General features: G+C 36.6%; 1 protein-coding gene and 1 long non-coding RNA gene across 2 annotated transcripts in view; one reads left to right on the forward strand and one right to left on the reverse strand.

The window, feature by feature from the left end:
• Positions 1-13,749, forward strand: part of LOC124178573 — a 66,751-nt gene that overhangs the window by 23,551 nt on the left and 29,451 nt on the right. The window lies entirely within an intron of this gene.
• On the reverse strand, positions 11,385-13,355 carry LOC124178572. Its single transcript, XM_046562012.1, has 4 exons — positions 12,924-13,355; positions 12,645-12,825; positions 12,301-12,502; positions 11,385-11,896 (listed from the first exon to the last, which is right to left on the reverse strand). The coding sequence occupies exons 2-4, from the start codon at positions 12,818-12,820 to the stop codon at positions 11,690-11,692; spliced, it is 585 nt and encodes a 194-aa protein (XP_046417968.1). The 5' UTR covers positions 12,821-12,825; positions 12,924-13,355; the 3' UTR covers positions 11,385-11,689.

Genomic DNA, 13,749 nt, shown 5'->3' on the forward strand with positions numbered 1-13,749 from the left:
TTTCCCGCTGTGGAATAAATATTGAGTCGTTGCGTTCGGGTAGATAAAATACGTTATTAAAAAAACAAAAAACAAAAAGAAACAAAAACAACAAATTTTAAACAATCACTACCTCCGCAGTTTTTTTCCTAATTTTTTGTTCGAGCTTCTTCAATTATTTCTTACGATTGATAAAATACTCTCGCGGTGAATTGTTGCGGTAACGATAATAAAAAAAAATTTACTTTCCCCGCTATTTTTATACCGCACATCGTTCAGCACCGTCTTTATTGTTCATCGCGCAGCTTTTCCTTGATTTTATTTATCCGGGTGGAGGAGAAAATTCCTCGCGCAACGGACGACTCGAATCCGTTCGTCTTTACTCGATCACGGCTAACCACCGACTGACTGACTGACATCCCGAAGATCTTCCACGCACCGCATACACGTCCACCTATTCTTCATCTTCGCTCTTCCCCGTGTATTCGTCCTGTATACTGTATACTGTATACTGTATACTGTATACTGTATACTTGTATATACTCAGAGAGGCATGCCACTCGACTTTGTATACCCTGTTCAGCCTAACTTCGCCGTTATTCTTCGGTGGACTTTCGGGTCCTCGGGGTAAAGTCAGTTATACATTTTTTGAAACCCCGTAATGCGTATTAATGCGTGAAAAATAACGCATTCTTATTCGTAATACTCTATTGTACCAAAGTCTCATCATTTTATTCATCGATGATCGATTATTCGCTGCAGGAATTTGAGAAGATTTCGTTTCATTTCATTTCATTTATTTTGTTTTTTTTCACAATTTTTTTCTCACCTCAAATGCAGAGTAATGCAAAGCGTGAAGTACTGTCAGAATTTTTACTGTCAGGATAGAATGTTTTTTGGGACTTTTTCGGCCTCGCTACGAATTTTCTTTTTTTTTTTATTTACCCTCTCAGGACTTTTCTTTCACCCTCTTTTGGGCCACTTTCTACCATGATATATATATATGTGAAATACAAATGTCAGTAACATCGTCATCGTATTTTAGTCAGAAATTCGAATAACCGAGGGTGAAAATATTCCTAGACGAATGAAATTTTAACATGAAGTATATATAATAAGTTGAAAACACTTTCGTTTGATATTATAATATAAACTCGGGTGTTTTCTATTAACAATTTCTGTTCACCTTAGAAATAATTGAAAAAAAAAAAAAAAAAATTAATGTTAATAATAATAATAATAATAATAATAATACCACTTGCACGATAGCTGTGAGAATTAATTGGCAGTCGGCGAATTTTAGAGACTTCGACGCGTGAGTAGAGAGCAATCCGCCTGTTGTCAGGCAACCGAATCGACACCGCGCAGCACGTGTTTGTATAACGTGAATAATGAATTTCTAAGGACTGTACGAATGGTCCGTCGTCTGCAAAAAAATTTAACGCGCATGCGCAACAGTCTAAGAGCGGTTGCATCGTCAGGGTGACCAACCGTTATGAACGTAACCTGAAATATTTTTACAGTAATTGTCGCGGTGACATTTGCGCTCGACTCACAAGCGTGAAAGTTTTTGAGGTTATAGACAGAGTTGGTCAACCTGGCAAACAGCGGTTCTCGAATTATTGTAGCGCTTGCGCGTTAAATTTTTGCAGACGACGAACCGCGGAGTCGATTCCAGTTCACTCTGTACAATGGTGCGAGTATACACGTCGTATGCTTACAACTCCTGCGACGTGCCTCGTTTTTTTCAAAATCAAACCGTTTAAGTAACTTTGTACCAAATGTCTAAAAGAATCCCTATGAAATTTTGAAAAATTTTTTTTTCTAAGTAAATGAAATTAATTCGAAGCAATTTGAGTTTGAGGGCTTTGTTATTTACAGTTTCGAAAACATTTTACAACTTTTTCACCGAAATTATTAAACAAAATGGTGGCGTAGCGCATGCAAGTAGGAAACGGCAAAGTTTTCAATCTTGTGCCGCAGATTTCTCGGTCAATTTTTATCCGTTTGACTCGAAATATTGAAACAACCTTTGAAACCTGTTCATCGATTCGAGCTTGAGGCTAGCTTTCTGAACTGCGATCCCGAAATTTTTTTATAAAATTTTGTTTGTCAACAATTTTCCGAAAAGGTGTTTTCAACTCGAAGAAATTTCATCTCATCTGAAACTATAAATAACAAATCCCTTACCCTCAAACTGCTCCGAGTGATTTCATTTTCTTTAAAAAAAAAAAAAAAAAAAAATCTTAAAAACTTAAAAATATGTATAAATTTAGTATCTTTTCCCCCCGCGCATTTTTTTCACAATCTTTTAGAGAAAGAAGCTACACTCCTAGGCACAACGTGTATACTCGGACCACGCTCTGTATAGATACAAAGGTATAAAGAAGTGTTCCCCTCTCGCTCTCTTCACTCTCTTGCAGCAACGCGGTTGGCAGTGAACTACACAACACTACACAGCCATTGACCGCGAGACGGTCCGGTTTTCTCACGTCGACTTCACCTACACACTTGTTGGCATATCATGTGCCTGTCTGCTTATACATTTTTCTATATGTGTGTGTGTGTCGGGTGCGCGCACAGCTTTGAGATATTATTCGAACATTCCGCTGCCGTGCACTCCGCCTTTTTTTTTTTTAGGATTTCTACATAAATGCATACATATATGTGTACATTATACGTACCTTTTAGGTAGACGTTTCTACCATCGTATGTAAATATGTATTTATTTGTATAAACCAATGCATAAACCGTAGTATGTGTCGGCATAGAAATACGAATTCGACTTGTATTGTATGTTAATTCGGTTATATATTGTATATGTACACGTTCACGTATGCGTAAATCGCAACATTTTACTCGTGTGCTTTGATCCGTAAATTTTGTCTTCTCTTTCGTGTTGTTCGTCAAAAAGAAAAAAAAAAAAAAAAAAAGAGGAAGAAGAAAGATAAAAAAATGTTATCCTTTTCGTTCGTTAAGTCTACCGGAAAATCAGCTCTACATGAATGAACGACTAAACGAGACGAGTGGATGAATGAACGAACGAATGAATGGATATCTTGGGAAGATTTTTTTTTTCTCGTTCGGTCACTTCTTTTTTTTTTATCACATACTTGTTCTAATTCCTTTTTTTATTTTTTTTTCATCTTTTCTGCTCGTCTTTGAACAAGTGCCAATTTTTTCCGTTCTGTGAATATTTTTAAATTTTACACAAAAGACAAGAAAAAAAAAAAAACACACAGTAATGAACACAACGGTTGTAAAAATAATAAGTATCAAATGCAGAATTTTTATCTCTTGATAAACATATCAAGGAGAAAAATTGCCTGCTCGACGATTTCGAAGCGCTGTTGGTGTACGGTATGTTAATATAGGGTGGGAGTTTTGAATTTAACGCGAATATTCGAGCGTGCGCGAGGACGGCTAACAGTAAAATGCATACGAGTAGAGCGTGTATGCCTGTGTATTCGAATATCGTGTCGTTGACTTGAGAAAATATGTATAACGAGCGGTTTTGTGTGAGGTTGAGACTCGCGGCTCTGCCGGTTACCGGTCCTTGGATCAGGCCGATCCTGAATATTTTACGCTCGAGTATCAAATACAAACGTGCCTGAGTGATAATTTTCCAAAAACCAAATTTATCGTAGATTATATGACTCTGTTGCACGGGAATTCAAAAAGAGGCTCAAAGTTTTTAAAAAACACTCGAGAGCCCGAGAATTCCTGGAAAAATCAAATATTACTCGTTTTTATTCCGGTAAATGATTTTAAACGTAATTCGAAAAAGGCATGAATTATATCCAAAAAAAAAAAGCTGGAAGAATCAAAAGTTCCAAATTAATGTCACATGTTGATTAAATTTAGATTATCCTTCGTACAATGCATCGCGTTATTACTGTTCTGTGACTCTGGTTATAACAGTTGAATGCAGAAAATTCAAAAACAGGCCCAATAATATCCTAAAGGACCCAAAACCCCGAATCGCTGAGACTAAGGTGGTCTTACGTGGCTGTAACTCGTGTGAACAAATTGCCAAGAATTTTGAAAAACGTCTGAAAGTATCTCACAAGGTTCCATCAGATCCAAAAAGGCCCTAAAAGGCCCAAAAAGTTTAAATTCTCAAAGAAATTCGATTCGTCGATTAAATTCGGATTGTTTTTCGTATACTGTTTAATTACTGTATCATAATTTGATAATTTTATTTCTCAACATTTTACGCATATTAACAATTAAATGGCGAAAAAACAGAAAATTGCACGAACCGCTTGAATTTAAAGTCTTGGACTGGGTGGAAAATTTTTGAAAATCAAAAATTCACGAATATCAATCACCCGAGCGTGATGGTAAAATTTTTACGGATGATTCTGAAGCGTAAACGCGTTTCTCACAGCGTTACTCGGGTATGGTTTCGAGTACCTACCGATTCTCGGTTTCGCTCATCGTGCTTGATATTGCGTGACGAAGCATCGAGGAGTGAATATAATTACCCGATGCCGAGATTACGGTTTTTCTTCAATTATCCAAATTTGCATAATCGACGCCGGCGTACAATCGTGTAAAAATTTGCATCACGTTCGCCTGCATATATAATACTTCGCATGCGTATTCACCCCCTACACGCACACACACACACGTATGCACTTCAGGCAAATCACAGGTTTATACCTTGTGCTCTTTCAATTCCCTTTATGAGGTTCAACTTTGTACATGTATCAAGTTCGGTTAGTACCAACTTGTACTGAGATTTTTTCCCACCGGACGGATGTTCTTTTAATTAATAATAGAATAACTTTAGTTACTTACCGTCAGTGCAGTGTGGAATTATTTTCTTTGAACATATGTTAAGAAAAATCCAATGCTCATCACAAATCTGAGAGCTAAAAAATTTTTCATCGTCTCTTATGCATCAAGATTCGCAATATTTGAAACAGCGAAAAAAGTGTTTTGTAAATCACTAATCTTTTTATATTTTATCTTGTCATTTTACTATTCTAGTTTTTTTTTTTTTGCAACTTCAAATCGCGAAATTTTCATCGCCGCGTCTCGTTTTCTTCTCACAATTGCGGACGTTACGTTACGTGAATACGAATCAGCGCGTGATAATTTTTTTTTTCACATAACCCGCGCCTAATTCTCGGTTATTACATTCATCGCTGGAACTCATACGCGTATAACATATGATGTGACTTTATACTTACCTATTTGTAATACCGTTTCTCCCATGGTTTGTACGGTTGTTAGATTATACGCGTATTATAATTTTTATTATGCTCGGTAATTTTTTTCTCAACTTCTTTCTCTTATACATTCACTCACATTTACGACATGAGTAATCGTACCCGCAATTAGAGTCAAACTCGGTTGTTTCCACTCCATATAATTATGTACGAACGCAGAATGTTGTTAGATTATATTTTCTTCTGTCGTTAGAATGTTCGGAAATTTATGTAATAGAGAATTCTTATTTTTATGCCGATTACACGTTACTTCAGCGTGTCACAAAATTTTATGATATCGACTTTTGCGAATAAATGATCAATCAGGAGGTGAAACATTAAACTATCGAGCATAGAGGTGAAGCTAAATTCGTTTGCGTGGAATATTGAATTTCATAGATTTCATAGATTCAATATTCGATTCAGGGGAACGGAGAATTTTAAATGAAAACTCTAAAATGGGTTAAACGAATAATTTAACAATTATTCAAAATTCAGATAAATGGAAAAAAATTTCAAGATAGAAAAAACATTTAAGGATTGAGGATTTCAATGAAATCGATCATTTTTTCCCGTTCGATCGATCATAATCGATTATTTTTCAATTTTTCCTCAGAATCGGTTTTTGATAATAGATGATAAAGATAAATGAACATTTTCATCTGCAATTTAAAAATATTTTGAATGAAATTATAAATTATCAAAAAACTTTTCCGCCACCAGCGTAATAAGACTACGTACTGAAATTTACGAAATTTTCGTTTCAAATGCCCAGTGTAAAAAAAAATCGAAACAATCGATCAATCGATTAATTTTTACCCATTCAACCGAGACGTGTTCGATTATTTTTTTCGATCCGATTAATCGATGCAGCGATTATTTTCAGCTCAGTGGCCATCGCTAGGATCATCGGCCGCTGGCGAGTGAGCGCAGAGAGAGATTATCGCACGTTTATCGCTCTGACGATAATTTATCGACTCGACTCACGTATGTACCCACCCACGGCCCGAGATAAAATACAACGGCAAATATACTCGCACACCTGCGCGCCAATTTGGTTATACAAAATTGCAAAATCGTTTTTGCCCCGGGGCTCAGTAATGCCTCCTTATTCTGTCCCTCCTCTTCTTCCTCTTTCTCTCTTTACACGTTCATGCTTGATGCTTGATGCTTCCTTTTTTCGCGTTGAAAAATGCCTCTCGTTTTCTTTGCACTATTTTTTTTTTTTTGTTTCATCTCTGATCCCGAAGCTGCTGCATGCAACGCGTATTCCTGATTATCTCATATACGATATCTGCATGCAAGACTAACTCTTCGATCGTGCTTGTCGACCACGATTGCGTGCGATCTTTTCTTGAAACGGCGCGGTGAAATTCACTGCGGGATCCAAAAAGCAGAAGACGGTAATTGCATCGAGCACAATTCGCACGCGGCTTGTACAATGTACGACATCGTTTCGTGAAACGAAACTCGAGATCGATCACGGTTCGATTCCGCTTATTATCGTCAACGGTAATTTACGTTCTTACCGATCGTTGGTAAAAAAAATTTCAAAGTAGAACAACCCACTCTTGATCATTTACAACGTTAGATACTGTGTAGAATGTCTTCAAAACAGTTACTAAATGGTATTTCCATCCCTAATCACGTTACACAAGAAAAAAAAAAAACAAATAAAAAATACATTCAGTCAGTTCCAATTCACCTGTTACAGTTACTCGATTCTCAAAAAATTTCAGTCTCCGCTAAAGAAAGTGAATAAATCAAAGATGTCATAAAATTCAGACTCAAACAGGGAATCTGTAGTGAATTGAGTAGAATTTTATTTTGTGAAAATTTTAGTTTCCAACACTTGTTTGGAAAGTTAGATTTAGTCTAGCTTAGCTTAGCTGAAATTCTAAGTCTTACGCGCTAAAAGTTTCCTGACACATGCTCACTTTTCTACAACTTAATTTCACGCACGGGCTTTACGCACTGCCGGTGACGTCATTGGGCTGAGTTCAACCGAAGTTTGCGCGTTTAGGTTAGGTTTGCTTCTCAAATCAAACCTGACTGTATACAGGTGTTGAAAAAAATTGCGTGTCACAACTGCAAACTTCACACTGGTTGGAAATAGCCCACTTTCCGCACTTGTAACATAATATACTAATTCAGTTTCCGAATTTTCATCAGCATATCAATTGCGCAGGATTTTAATGCCCGAAATACGTGCAGATGTGTTTGTCCTGCAAGTCGGTATATATGTGTGTATATATATATATATATACACATATATATATACAGGTAAAGGTACGATTAAAATATAATTAGTTCGTAGAACCGGTGAAATATTTTGTGCCGTATAAAGACGGCCGAGGAGGCAGCGGCGATGCACCGCAAATTATGTTCTTTCGTTTTATTTATTTGGGACAAAAAAATTCACCGAAAGATCGAACAAATGACAATCTGCGCGGACTGTCCATCGCTGTGTGTAGAAAAATGCGGAGGATATACTGGGAACACGACGATTTGCGGTAAGGTTGCAAAAACACGCATTTCTTGAAGGGATCTCTCTCTCTCTCTCTCTTTATATCTGATTTTGATACTTTCGTTCCTTTACGCTCGATTTTTCTCTTCCCTAGTTGTATGAGTAGGTAGTTATAATTTATTTGAATGAAGAAAAAAATTGAATTCTACATTTTCTTGCCATGTTCAATAACAATTTTATTCTTATCCGACGAATCCTTAAAACTGTAATTATATTATGTTATAAAAAATCAAAAGAAACAAAACAAAAAGCACTCGTCACTTTCCTGACGTTCGCGAATTTTTTTTTTTTGTTCTGCTTTCTTTGCGTAAATTTTTACCCAAATTATTGCAAAATTTTGGTCAATTTTTCGAGATTGAAATTTACTCACATTGATTTTTTTTTATCATTTTTGCTTTTGATAATTTTGTTTCGCCATTCGAATCGGAGTAATTAATTGAATTCTTGAAATCCTGACGTTGAAAATCAGTGTTTGGAAGTAACGAAATATGGAATTGCGCCGCCGCGACGCGACGTTCCGGCTCGCCAATCTCGAGGAAAAGAAGAATGCGTCGAAATTCCATCCGAGGTACATTCCTGCAGCTTGACTGCATTCGCTGTGACGTTTTTCACGTCATAATAACCGCAGGAGAGTCTTTATTTTACAAACCTGACGTCTTGTAACCGCGCAGCGCAATTTCGCAGCCCTCGGTCGTTGGAGCTATTTAATACTGTACCTTGTTAAAATTACCACAGAATTTGACGATGATGCCCCGCCATATTGCGTGTGTACAGATATTTAACACAAGACAGTGATGGACACAATAATTTTTTTTTTTCAAGCCAATTTATACCGACAATTACGCAGCTAGTTTCATGATTTTTTTGCATGCACATTTCATCGCGGGAATTTCCAATGATTTCTCCCGTTTTTTTTTTTTTAGATATCGTTGTCATGCACGGATTGATTTTGTTGCTATAGCCAAAGCTTGTGATTGCAAGGACACGGTTTTTAATTACGAATATAAGAAGCATTAGACATCATTAGACAAAGGGCAACAGAACATTAAAAATTTAGTGACCGAATAAGTGTTTAATTAAGATTAGTTGAGGGAAGTTCGTTTAAACGGTCTTTATGCAAGCGTAATTTTAAACCGTCGATATTTGTTGATACGACTTTGATTATCTACATGAGAAATAATTAATCATAGTTTCATATGTAGCACAAAAAAATTGAGAATCGGTTTTTATTACGAGAAAATTGAACAAAATTTCAGCGGTGAATTTTTATATCATGTTCCGAAGATTTTCACGAAGGAAAATTTTTAATTCTTATCACTCAATTTTTTACCATAACCGTAAAAAGTACGTTTCTGGGTAAAAAAATTAAAATCAATTTCGTGGTTGGACAAACTAGGAAATACAGTTTTTTTTTCCTTTTTTTTTCAACAGACTAAATCAACTACTTGCAACTATGATGATACTAAACCGGGGTTTTGAGTCACGGACGAAAAGGGCCTCAGGCCCCCCCCCCCCCCCCCCCCTTTCTCTCTGCCGCTTCGTTCGTTCGTCCTTGCCGCATCTCTCTACCCTGTACTTACACCACGCTTATCGGAAATTTCTCAAATTGGCGCGTCGATTCTGGGGGCGACTGGCGGGTCGCTGGACGTGGGGGAATGCAGCGGGGCCCACAAGGCAGGCCTGATTCTTCTACGTCACAAGGTGGCGCCACCATGAGAATAGGGAAAACACCGTGAGCGTCACGACAGCGCTTAAATATTATTGAAATTGATGAATTTTTAAACATCGAAAGACAAAAAGTAAATAACTTTTACCAATTTAGTTATTTTATTACAGAAAAATCAATCGAGAACTGTTTGATTACCTCAAACCACGCGACTCTTTTAATTTGTCAATATTCAAATTGTATACTAAATACGTTAAATAAAGTAACACCGCTTTTTAGCTTTTATGTTAAACATCTTTTCATCCGATTCGGTGTCCAGTTTTAATAAAAAAAACTTTTCCCGAAATTTAGAATCTTTAAATAACACACAACACGAGTCTCGTATTTTTACTTTTTACAAATGTTGAAATCATTCAACTCAAGTCTGTAATCGAGATTACTTCTTCCATTTCAAAATTTTTGTTTCTCATGTTATTTGGTCGGTTGTCTAAAGTTTTACTTATTGAAATACATTCGACTTTGAATAAAATTTATCAAGAAAGCGTATCGTAAAATTTTACTATTCAACACGATACTAACGCCAGAAAATGTGACTAACTACAACTAGTGGCAATTCAATCAGAGGATTACATTTTCTCATCTTATCGTTGAGTAAAACAATAATTTCTTTCACTTTGATATTTGTGTTCGGGAATTTACAGACATAGAATCACACTGGCTGGAACATTTTTCAGGTCAACGATGCGTCGACTCCGCGGATAATAGCTTAATAAATGAAAAATCGCTCGGTCGGTAAAGACGAACTATAGCGTCACCTTAAGATCGGCCGCAGGCGTGTTCGTTTAATGCGCGCGCAACATCGACAAGAAAATTTGCCTCCGAGGTTTCGACGGTTTCGATCGAGGGGCCCTTCTCTGATTTATCGGGCCCCACTTTCCGACGTTTTTTACCGCCGTTTAATGCACCGCGAATATTTAGTCGACCATATCCCCTCCCTCATTTTTCGCCGATTCAACTTACAGACATTAATTATACGCGTGTTGCATGCCGCGTTCGTATAAAACGCATCGATATCTCTCCGAGTACTCGTTCCAGAGAGACTCTCGCCTGTAGTTTTCAACAAAAACTCAAACCCCGGTTGCTGCTGTTCGCCTCGGTGGTCGCGACAGACGGACGAACCCTGATCCGATATCGTCGGACGGATAAAAAGAGGGAGGGAAGGAACGCTGTTCGAAATTGTTTTACTCCCTATATTTACCTCTATTGTATATTGTATAATTTAAGGAATTAAAATTTTTTCCTACGAGAGATTGCGAAGCGGTGTATGTTTTTTTAAAAACAATTTTCTTTTTTTTTTTTCATTATTCGATAAATATATTGAACACTGAAAAATTGTCCTGCTTGGGAGTGTTTCAACCCTTACATGCGGCATTTTTTAAACTGACTCTATTTCGTAAAAATGATTCTTACGGTCGTATAAATAATGTATACTTACAACATTTTTCAAATGGCATATAATTTATTTTTTTTACTCGGGTTTTGAATTCGCACGCTTACGTACACATGCATTTCGTACGAACGTACACAGGTACAAATTTACGTGTACAAAAACGCGGAGAACATTACAAAAAAAAAAAAAAAAAATATCGTACAAAAAATAAAAGAAGAGAAACACAAAAATTAATTATTAAACATTAAAATAGACTTTTAAGTATAAAGGTTATAATTAGATTAATTATGTTAGACATAGCGGTGAGACTGACCTTGCGATACATTCTATACATAATATGGATACTTTTACACCTGCTCAAAGTAAGAACAATCTTAATACACATTTCGTATAAAATCGTTCCTAATTATCAGCGGTGGAAAGAAATTGTCGCAATCCGTCGTTACAATGCGATATATATATATATATATATATATATATATGTATATTATAATTAATTATATATATATATATATATATTAATTGAAAAACGAACGGAAAGTGAAATTTTCTTTTACTGTCTTGAAACGCATTTTACGTAAATCGAAAAATATATAGAAACATGTATATCCTAGACAGACGTGTGCTGAAATTTATCGCCACATTCTATCCATATGTATAATAATAAACGTATTATATATTGTATAGAATGTGATAAACTGCACGTTGAATTCTTAACATTCGCGTATCGGATTTACAATTATAGAAATTCGAACCGCGTGATGATAAGCGCGAACAATATGCGTAGCCGATAAATGAGAAGTTGTAAAAAATTGCCATCCAGGAATACGTTTAACATGTTTTTAACACAGTCAGTAAAATTCCCTCGCCACCGCGTCCAGTATCCTTTGAAAAGCCTCGGGACTCAGACCGAGGAAAGTCCTTTCTTGAGGGGGTCGATAGATCGATCGACGTCTCCGCAGGAAGTAATCCTCGTAGTCCTCGTCCGTCGATGGATTTACCTTCGCGTAGTACAAAGCTGCGAAACCGCTGTAAATCAGCAACGCCGCTGTTCCGAGCTGAAAATTTACGTTATTTAGTAGGTTTCTGTTTTTTTTTTACAATTTTTTTCTTTTTTTTTACGCACTCTTTTATCCCGCAACTGCAACGCGATTATTCAACTTTAGAATTTAGAACCTGCGAATCTATCATTCCGATGTTGAAAATAACAAAATGTTGCAAATTTGAAAACTTCTTTGATTCCAATGATCCAAAAAAATTGTAAATTTTTATCAGGATTAACACTGAGAGAAACTTTTAGTTCCGGTTACCGCTCGGTCCTTGACTATATTCATTTTTTTTACCACAATCGAAAAATATAGTTTTAGGTACAAAAATTTTCGTAAGGTTTTTTCTTTATTGTTTTTACAAAAATTTGTTGAAACAAGCACAAATCAGTTCATCGGGCTTCAAATATTCTCACCTGGAATACGGCCCAGAATTTGTAGCTTCCCTCGTTAATGAGAAAGTCGTAGTAACCTCCCCAGTAATCCTCCTTTCCCTCGACCATGGCCTTTTCCTCGTGGTGTTCATCATGGGCATCGTGATAATCCAGCATGTCGTCGTGATCGTCGTGATCGTCGCCTCCTCTCGCGAGTCCGCCTGGTCGATACCATCGCGATTCTCTGAGGTCAGATAAGCAAAAAGTGATACGTAGGCAATTTGCAACGTCGGTAAACGTTGTACAGTTTTTTTTTTTTTTTTGTTTTCTTTCTCTTCGTTTGGAATTGAAATTCATAAAAAGAAATTAACGGTGGAAAGTCTTACCTGAAGGACTGGACGGTAGTCGCGACTCCGGACGTCAATTCCGTCGTTGAAACTGTTTCCGGTTCTCTGGTACCCGTTATTGACTCGATTTCTGAATCTTCCATGATCGTCGCTGACAGTACCGAACTGATCAAAGCCAGAAACAGGAGCGATTCGCGCAGAAAACTTGATTCCATTTTGACTTGGGAATGTAAAAAGAACGGATATATTAGTCTGGGAAATTCGTCGAGAGGATCGAAAGCAAACTGAAGTACGCCGATTGTAAGATCGAAAACTCACCTAGATTTTCCTAATGAGAAGAGGACGAAGTTTGAATAAAAAAAAAAAAAAAAAATTTTGTCGAAAAATTACGATTCAAGATCAGGAGTAATTATATATATATATCGTAATTCACGTCTTTGTAGTTTCTGTACGTCACTGTAAACACTTGTGCAACAAATACCTAAAACGTTACAATCGCGCAAACAAATTTCGATCAATTAAAAATTTTCGACAGCATTTCGACTCTTCGTTATACGTAATTAAATTTTTTTCTCATCCTCCAGAATTACATTATTTCACTGTTTAACCGGTCGACGCAAAGAACTTTGATATTTTTCAAATTTGTATGTAATTTTTATTTTATTATTTTCTCTAATCACGACGAAGTCCGGTGAACGATTTCAGGAGGTTTTTGGGGACGGGACACGTTCCGGGGGATTTCTTAGATCGAACTGAGCCTCCGAGCCGGTGAGGGTGAGAGATGCTCGACGTCTCACATCTTCGTAACTGTATCGTAAGAAACGTTAGGTAAACAACCAATTGGTGTTAAACGTCCTAATTGTTACAAGTCCAACGCCCAGTCTGTACTCGAATATCTATATACTGGAATAAAATTGGCTCGTAGTTCGACGGAGATCGATCCATAGTCGAAAATCTAAGAACACTATTTTAGTTCTCCCAATTATTCAGTCTACCCGGCAGGGATTTATTTTTATTATTTATCGTGTCTCAGATATATTTATACTCGAGCTTTTCGTTGCCCTTCGTTTTCGATACAGGTTAATAAACCGTGACTGAAGATTTTTACACGTGCCTTTCGGAAATAATTTGGGATTTGTTATAG

Source organism: Neodiprion fabricii, chromosome 3 (genome assembly GCF_021155785.1).
Source record: "Neodiprion fabricii isolate iyNeoFabr1 chromosome 3, iyNeoFabr1.1, whole genome shotgun sequence".
Taxonomy (NCBI): Eukaryota; Metazoa; Arthropoda; class Insecta; order Hymenoptera; family Diprionidae; genus Neodiprion; species Neodiprion fabricii.

What these genes read in the sequence shown, in the direction of transcription:
- LOC124178572 (XM_046562012.1), bottom strand. Translation starts at nt 12,820, where the DNA reads ATGGAATCAAGTTTTCTGCGCGAATCGCTCCTGTTTCTGGCTTTGATC. An exon ending in ACTACCGTCCAGTCCTTCAG is followed by an intron (nt 12,503 to 12,644) that starts GTAAGACTTTCC and finishes ATCTGACCTCAG; the next exon opens with AGAATCGCGATGGTATCGAC. An exon ending in AATTCTGGGCCGTATTCCAG is followed by an intron (nt 11,897 to 12,300) that starts GTGAGAATATTT and finishes GTAAATTTTCAG; the next exon opens with CTCGGAACAGCGGCGTTGCT.